The 9136-nt window shown below is 35.2% G+C and overlaps 1 protein-coding gene across 1 annotated transcript; it reads right to left on the reverse strand.

Annotated features, from left to right (window-relative positions):
- Nucleotides 1-436: 436 nt before the first annotated feature.
- On the reverse strand, nucleotides 437-6735 carry LOC115995788 (protein TRIGALACTOSYLDIACYLGLYCEROL 3, chloroplastic). Its single transcript, XM_031234927.1, has 10 exons — nucleotides 6219-6735; nucleotides 5669-5797; nucleotides 3623-3718; nucleotides 3416-3493; nucleotides 3258-3319; nucleotides 3047-3122; nucleotides 2237-2344; nucleotides 1148-1323; nucleotides 951-1035; nucleotides 437-843 (listed from the first exon to the last, which is right to left on the reverse strand). The coding sequence occupies exons 1-10, from the start codon at nucleotides 6459-6461 to the stop codon at nucleotides 802-804; spliced, it is 1095 nt and encodes a 364-aa protein (XP_031090787.1). The 5' UTR covers nucleotides 6462-6735; the 3' UTR covers nucleotides 437-801.
- Between the last annotated feature and the right edge of the window lie 2401 nt (nucleotides 6736-9136).

Consider the following 9136-nt stretch of genomic DNA (forward strand, 5'->3'; position numbering starts at 1 on the left):
CATACTTTTTGGAAAAATAAAAAATTAGAGGATTGGTTTTTAACAAATGTAGAGAGTAATTTTTGATTGGTATTTTCTCCTGTAATTTTTAGTTTTTGGTGAAATTCACCAAAAGAGAGAAGAAAAAACAAAGCCAGATATCTGCAAATGAGCGCAAGAGTCGCACCCAGTAGGCGCATGCATGGGCACGTATTTATAATTTTTTTCAGTCTTTTATTTTTAATTTGTTGTCACTTGTCAGCCCTTTGTTTTTTTTTTTTTTTCCTTTTTTCTTTTTCTCCTTTTTTTCTTGTCATCCTCTATCTTTCCTAATTGACACTTCAAAAACCGCAAAAAATCAAGAGCTATTGAGGTTACTCTAATGATAAACTTATAAAAAGTGAATGACAGTGACAAAAGCAATAAGTAAACAAAAATAACCTTTTTATTTGAAAAATAAGATTAAAAATACCCTTATTTTAGAAATAAAATTTAAAACTACCCAAAAATCCAATATAACCTGCTAGGTAAACTAATTGTGGTTCTAAAAGAACTTGTTCATGCATTCTCATTCTTAGCTCTTTTAAGAAGTTCTGAAATGAACAATTATCTAGCCCCTAATGAACTTGTGGCTACTATCACATTTGAAAAAAAAAAAAAAAAAAAAAGGAGGGAAGAACAAGGAAAACTTATCACTGGCTGACATATTAATCCGACGCCTCGGCAAACAGAATTCAGGGGTGAAACTTCATCCCGACGCCAACCTCTCGTCTACTTGTATAAAAGAGTGCTATGTTCGGTCAAATGCGCAAAAGCAGAGTGCTAATAGTAATTGATTGGGCCATCCAAGCTCCCCGACGCAAACTGGGAAAGAAATCAAGTATTAATCCAAGTTCAATACCGAGGAGTACTAGTAATGAATGTTATGCATTTCAGTTCATTTCAAAAAACACGATTAGTTAGTATTTTACCTGCTGAACAATTGGATTAGTTGATGACGAGAATTCACTAGTCATTCCTTGCCAAACAACCCTCCCTTCATGAAGAAACAATAGCCTAGACAGATACTTCCCTTATCAATACACCTCAAGCTAACAGAGACTGGGGAAGAACCTTATTCAACTTTATTATCTCATAGATAGAGAGAAAGAAAGAAAGAAATCGAAACCTGTCTACAGCTCTTCTAATGGTACTATGTTGATGAGTGACCACAACATAGGATGCAATCTTCCCGGGCTTCCCAAGGGCATCCTCGCCTTTCATATGAACAGAGCGGATAAGATCTTCCACAACAGTCGATGCAATTGGATCAAGCCCAGCTGTTGGTTCATCGTACAGAAGCACCTGCTCGATAGAGGATGCCATTAATCAATCAGTGAGGAAATTAGCCGTCTTTTTTTTGTTATCTATTACACTTGGTTCCCACCAATGTATTGTATTATTGCAGCATACAAAGCAATGGATTTTCAAACAAAATATGAACTCAATGAGCTTAGCAATACTAGAGATAAAAGAGCAGTCATCATATGTTTATTAGAATTCTAAGAAACACTTATTGCCGCTAAAAAAAAACACTTCACTTCAGCTAAGAAAATGATACATATTGTAACCCCAGCCAAGTTGGCTAAGGATACAAACTTGTAACCACAAGGTCACGAGTTTGAATCCCAGCCTTCTTGGTTTGAGCCAGTCAGGCGGTCAACTATGGGCAACCTAGGCTAGTTTACCTTGATCCTTTGCCAACTAGGATCACAAGGTGGGGTTTACCCAGTGCACGCCCTCGGGTAGTGACTGCAGGTTTCCCTCGTCACCCCAAATGATGCCTATTGTTCTTTGTTAACATAACTGCTGCCAAAGTTCCCAACCCTTTAATTTAAGTTTATTTCTCCTCCCGACTTCCCACGGTGTCAAGCCAGATGAGATACTAAGGTAATATATGCAAAATTGACACTTTATTTACTAATAGGAATCCTAAAATTATCAAAGGAATAGACAGACACAAGCAAAATGGTGTTCAAAAGCAACATATATTAAAAAACAGCTCCGTTTCTTCATTAGTACTATCATAAATGCATTTTACTATTAACATTCTTAAAAGTTTATTTGATTTAAATATTCATTAAATCCAGGGAATACCATATGAAGTTAGTAGTTAATACATGTAATAGTTTCACTTTCAAACAATACTTTATTTAATTTAACAGAAACCAAATGATACAGCGAAGAAGGATTGAGACAATAGAAGGCATCCAAATACCTCTGGCTCAACCACATCTTTTGTTGTATCAAAAATTATAGAACGAGCTAAAGCAACTCTTTTCTTCATTCCACCAGACAATTCAGAAGGTAGCCGGTTCTCTACACCCTGCATGAACATTTTGTTAATTAAAATAAATAATACAAGAAACGAAGTAAGAAACTACCATGGAGCAAGACCTCATTTAGGGTGTGTTTGGTTGGCACATGGGAATCGGAATCGGAATGGGTATCAAATACTTGGTAATGGTAATGGGTTTTGGTGAAAGTATTTTGCATGTTTGGTAGTAGGGTGGAATGGGAATGATTATTAATAGTTGGGGAACCGACTGAGGAGGAAGGGATGAAGGGATGAAACCCTTATTTTATTAGGAAATGGGTTTTGCAATTAAGGGGGTAATCAAAACCCATAGCAGTGTTCTAAAAACCTGTCAACAAACAATAACAATGACTTTGATACCCATTCCTGATAGCTAAACCTGTCAACCAAACACACCCTTATTCTGTCCAAAGAAGTTGTGAAACAAAAAATGTCAGTTATTTTGATATGAGATGCATCTCCGCACAGGTTTATGCGGTTACTTAATAAAGAACGGATCAGAGATTCGGACATTTTGAAAGAAACATCAATTTCATGACTAAACAATGACAGTTTGTGGAGCTTATTTTATACAGTGCAAAGATTTGATTCCCCTGAGTACATCCAACACATTTTTGCTCTTGAATTGGTAATGCTAACAGAATTTGTACAATTAAAATATAAGATTTGAAAAGGAAAAACTAAATAAAATAAAAGTTCATTTTACTATACCTTCAACCCAACAGCAGCTAAGGTCTCTGTTACTAACTGAGCAATTTGATCCCCAGGCATGGTGGAATTCTCGTATCTTTACATTCAGAAAGAGAAGGCCAAAAATTAGAGATATATGCATGATTTTAAGTAGACCAACCTTTTCAATTCCATATTTAGTGTTGGAGAAATGAATGAACAATATTTCAGAAACTTGGCAGAAGGAACTCACAAAAGGAAACCAACATTTTCTCGAACAGTCAAGGAATCAAAAAGTGCTGCACTCTGAAACACCTGTTACTCAAAAGAAAGATCATTATAGTGTACGTAACTACATGAAATTAAACCAGAGAAACTTACAAAAAGGAAAGAAAAGAAAAGACTACTCACTAAGCCAATCCTAAGACCAGATATTTCCTCATCACTGATTAGTCCATGGCGTCTTCTCCCCCGGATTAAAACCTCACCCTGTTCATTAAGTTTTACGTAACAGAGAAGAGTAGATAAATTGAGAAACATCACAGCCTCTAAAACATAATAGCATATGTGACTGTCAGATTAAGAAATTCTCAATTTTGAAAAGCGCGAGGATAGTACCCTGTCTGGAGCAAGTAGCCCAGCCATTATCTTTAAGATTGTAGATTTTCCAGTGCCAGAGGGCCCAATTATTCCAACAGCCTCTCCATGCCTTATCTACAGAAGATAAATGTGGTGAACTAAAATTACGACCAAAATTTCACAAGAGAAATGCTGCAATTAAGGAAAGCTTCATTTCATATTCATTAGCCATTCAACAATTAATGTCAAAGAAAGAAATTTAAAAAATAAAAATAAAAATGCTTTCCCAATCCTTATTCCTTACTAAATACCATATAAAGATGTCTACACCACTTTCATAAACTCAAAAAGCACTGAAAGCCAGATAGCCAATCAGCATTGTTGGAATATATATCTTGAGCAGCCTACTGTGCAGGCTTATTTACTATTGCATTTAAGGCTATGGGGAGAGGAGTAGTTTTCTTGGGCAGACCTTTTATTTATTATGTCCCTTCCCAATACTTGTTATCTTCCTATATAATGTCTTGTAATATGTTGTTCTTAGTATGGAGAAATAACAGAAAGATAGTTCAGTTTCTTTAAGGATTCTTTCAACAAGCATTATGGAGTACATATTTTTAAAACTTTCAAGTTCCAGCAAAGCAATGTTCTCACTGAATGAAAGCTTACATAAGTTCCTGGCTTTGAATTTGCTTACTTGTTTTTACAGTTCTGTCTTCTAGCCTCTAATACATCAAGGAAACTCCTTGCAAAACTTCACCCTTCAATATAGTAGAATACTGAGAAGTTGGGAAGTTTTTTTGAAAGGATGATTTTCACTAGTTTATCAAACAAAATGATATCAACAAACTCATAGGTGCAAAGATAACAAATAAAAAAACAGGTGGACAAACATATCCAATTTTAGATCATTCCCAAGATTAGATGGAGAAAGAGAAGTGATGTTTGAATTGAAGGATGTGTTCTGTCTCAACTAGAAACCTAAGCAGATAGTTGGACTGCACATTTATATTTATATTGTTACATGCTTAACACGCCCCCTCACATGTGCAGGCCATTACTTATATTGCATGCTCAACACGCCCCTCATTCGTGCAAGCCAAGCCAGTTACTTTTTTTATGGACTCCAAGCAACGCGTGGACCGTAATCTCTTTTTATCAGGTGACGCGGAGATCCAAACTCATGACCTTGTGCATATGGTTGGCTATGATACCAAATTGAAGGATATGTTATATCTCAACTAAAAGGCTAAGTTGATAGTTGGACTGCACATTTATGTTTATATATTATATATATGCTCAACAGTCTAAGATTCAAAATTAAATTTCACATTTACATTGAAAATTCAATGACAGTTTATATTGAAAAAGAAAATGAAACATTTAAGATTTCTTGCTTAATATGGAAACTGCAAAACACAATTTCCTACTGATGAAATCTTGATGAAGATGGGATTTATACTCCCTTAAAGGAGTTAATGCTGTAAAAATCCTGCCGAAGACTCTATAGATCATATATTCAACACTACTGAAATAGCTCAATGCACTTCTCAGTTTTATGCATCTACTACTGCGATTACTGCCTCTGGATGGCATTGCATAATAATGAGCAGATTGGTGCACTACAAAGACAGGAAAACATGTAATATAGATATCAAATTTCCGTCTTGTATCTGCTGGGAGCAACGGAAAAGAAGAAATGCAAAAAGTTTTTCTATATCAAGGTTATTGCTTGCCGCCTTGCCCTAGATGTATTCTCCATATCAACTTCTGAATAGTTAAAATTGTCGCCCTGGAGTTTCCAACCTTCAACTATGCAGGCTTCTCTAAGCCAGAAACAGTGAAAGTATGGAAGGATATAGAGCTCCTTATAAGATTTTTCAGGTGTATTGAAACCCTGCCCCTACAGACTCGATAAAACTTAAGTACGGTGGAGCTTCAAAGGGAAAACCGGGTAGCTATGATGCTATGGGAATTGGGAATCGAAACTCTCAGGGCAACTAACTTCGATGCATCATGTCAAGCAGCTATATGGGCTACACAGTTTGCTTAAATAAATTTAACAATGTCATAAAGAAAATTCACCTTGAAGCTCACACCTCTTAAGATATGCTTCTCGCCGAACGACTTGTATACATTTCTGCACTCAATAAGCACGTCAGATCCATCATCAGGCTCCCCCATCGAGCTCAGGTTCTCAGGTTTAGCTGAACCCTAGTAAAGAACAAAGTTGATCATTAATACTGCAACCGAAAAATATGACCAAAATAGAAACCACACCATCAAATACAGTGTTTACTTTCACCTTATTGCTGACAATTCAGAATCACATGAGATCCTAAAGTATTCATGAGAAGCATAAAATCCAATTTGCAAAATGAATTTGGTTATTCATGAGAATGAACATAATTAAAATGATTGACTGAAGTGGAAAAGCGGGAAGAGAGCAATGCACCAAAGATTGAATATTTAACAATCCAAATTACATTAGGTTAATTAGAACACCAAGACAATTCAGTTTATCTAAAGAAAAACCTTGTAATTCGATGAAAATAGAGGACACCCAAAAATAAAGAAGGGTGGATCAAAACCCAAAATCATAATTGGATGTATTGAAGCTAAAATTGAATCTTACATTGAATTTATGGGAAGAAAATTCATCGGCATCAGCGGGCTTCACGTCTCGAGGAGGCGCCACACAAGCACAAACTATCCTTCTATTGGTTTCCTTTCTAGTGAAAATGAAAGAACGAAACAAATTGGATGGTTTTCCCGCAGTGGAGAGACGGGAAGAAGAAGGAGAAGAAGAAAAAGAAGAAGACGCGCCATTATTGCTGACATAGATGCTGAGCGGAGCCGAGCCCGCGAAAGAAGCCATAGTTTATTAGATTTTTGCCCCCACAATCTTGGCTTCAAAAGGGATGGCGGCTTTGAGGAAGACCCAGATACAAATTCAATTCAGATTCGAAAACCATATGCCAAGAAAGAGTTAAAGAACGGTCGAAGAAGAAAATGTGAAGAAAACGACTATGTTCACTTCAGCTTAGCCCGGGAATCCGTCGTTAACCAGGTTTCGGTGAACTCGTTTCGAACAAAGGCTTCTGGTAGCTGGTTTTCAACATTCAACAATGTCTTTTTCTGTCCTAACCGTGGATTTATTAACGAAATCGCAGAGATGCTTCTCCATTCTTTGATGTACGGGGAAGTTTTCTAACTTTTGCCAGTAAAAATGTACATTTTAAAATTGTAATTAAACATTTTAAAATTATAATTAATTTAGGGAAAATGAAACTTTTTCCCCCTATGTTATGTGCATATAGCATTTTTCTCCTCTGAGTTATTAAAGTGGCAGTTTTTTTTTCCCCTCAGTTATTTTAAAAGTGGTAGTTTTTTCCCCTGTAATGTTAAATTGATATTTTTGCCCTTAAAAATAACTATTTCATTTATTTTTATTCTCCAACCAATTATTACTAATATGTATGGAAGATCATGGTTCGATACGAACCTAATCGAGCACTGTAGCAATTGAACTTAAATAGTATGGACGATTACGGTTACGATTCAGAACCCAAAAAATAAAACAAAATAATTATTGAATTTAAACTATTTTTAAATAAGAAATAAAATTATAAAAATAAATAAATAAATAAGTTTTTATTGGCAGTTCAAAATCGAAATTTGGAACCGAACCGTACCGATTTATCAAAATAAGTTTTTTATCATTTTCACTATATATGACTGTGGTTCAGTTCCGGTTCACGGTTCAACAATTATTTAATTTTATTTTTTCGATTCTGAATTGTAACCAGAATCGTCCATACTATTTCGGTATGATTGCTACAGTGTTTGGTTAGGTTCGAACCGAATTGTGATCATCCATACATATAAGTAATAACTTGTTGGAGAAAAAAATAAATGAAATAATTATTTTTAAGGATAAAAATGTCAATTTAACATTTCAGGGGGAGAAATGCCACTTTAATAACACAGGGAGAAAAAATGCTATATGCACATAACATAGGGGGGAAAAGTGTCATTTTCCCTTAAATTTCTCAACATTGTATTTTAGTGTAATGAAGTCTAAAAATTCTTAATGACCTGTGATAGCAAGTCAATAGAGTTCCGGTAATACTTTGATGTTATTTTCGACAAGAATCACCGATTTTCAGTCATTTTTTGTCTGAAATAACGTCGGAGTGTCACCAAAACTATATTGACCTGCTATCACAGGTTACTAACCGGTTTTTGGGCTTCATACCATCTTGATGGATTTAATTGCAAATTTAAAGTGTTTAAAGGCTTAATTGACTTTTCAGCTGAAATTCGATGGTCTATTTAACCTTTTTCCCTAAAATTAGAAAGAAAAAGCCAAACAAGTCATTCAACTTTACACACAAAAAAACGATTAGATTACTCAACTTTTAAAAAGTACAATTAAACACTTCAACACCTAGTAAAATCAGTCAAATAGGTCCAATTTACCATAACCAATAAGTTATTGGTATACATATATAGGTCATTGGTGACTGTCGCTGACTACCACTAGCAGTCATTGACCACCGCTGGCTATGATTGACCGTTGTTATTCAATCGGAGATAAAATCCACAATTGGCGACGGACGCGAGTTACCTTCTTTGAACGTGGAAAAGGTGACCACTGGTCGCCCTCTCCGGCAGTTGCATTTAACCCCATTAACATTTTATTTTAGTGCAATAAAGTCAAAAAATCGATTAGTGGGGTTCTAGCAATCCTCCGACTTGAGAGGTGACTAGGTTCTAGTCGCCTCCGGAGAGACGACTAGAAGGTAACACCTTCTATGTTCTCCTATAGTGATCGACAATCGGAGCCGATCGATTTGTGGTTCAAATGGTGTTAGAGTAGGCCGAGGATTGCCGAAACCTAGTGACATGTTATCACTGCACAGGTCACTAACCGGTTTTTTGACTTCATTGCACAAGAATAAAATGTTGATGAGTTTAATTACAACTTTAAAAAGTTTAGAAGGCTAATTGACTTTTTAGGTAAAGTTCGATGACCTATTTGACCATTTTTCCTAAACTATATAAAGTTTGTAATACACTAATAAATAATAACTAATAACTTAATAAGTGATAACTATTAACTTATTAAGTAATGATGGATACCCCAATTAGGGTACCCAACCCGAGAAGACTGGTATCTGGAGCCCGCCGTAGGGCTGTCAAAATGGGCCGATGGGACGGGTTAGGGTCACAAGAATAATGGCCCGCAGCCCCCGCAGGCCTAGCCCCTAAAAAAAAAAAATTATACATATATTACACAGCAAGGCAGTACGCTGCCTTGCTGTGTAACATATATATTATATAACATGATTTATTTTAAAATATTATATATATATATATATATATATATATATATATATATATATATATATAATATTTTATAAAATATAATTTTTAAAATCTTTAAACACAAAAAAATTAATATTACTTGTAGGCTTTACTTATTTATAGACTCTACTTATTGTTTTGAATTTTGAATTCAACAAGAATTAAAAAAAAAAAAAAAAAAAA

This window comes from Ipomoea triloba, chromosome 11, assembly GCF_003576645.1.
Source record: "Ipomoea triloba cultivar NCNSP0323 chromosome 11, ASM357664v1".
Taxonomy (NCBI): domain Eukaryota; kingdom Viridiplantae; phylum Streptophyta; class Magnoliopsida; order Solanales; family Convolvulaceae; genus Ipomoea; species Ipomoea triloba.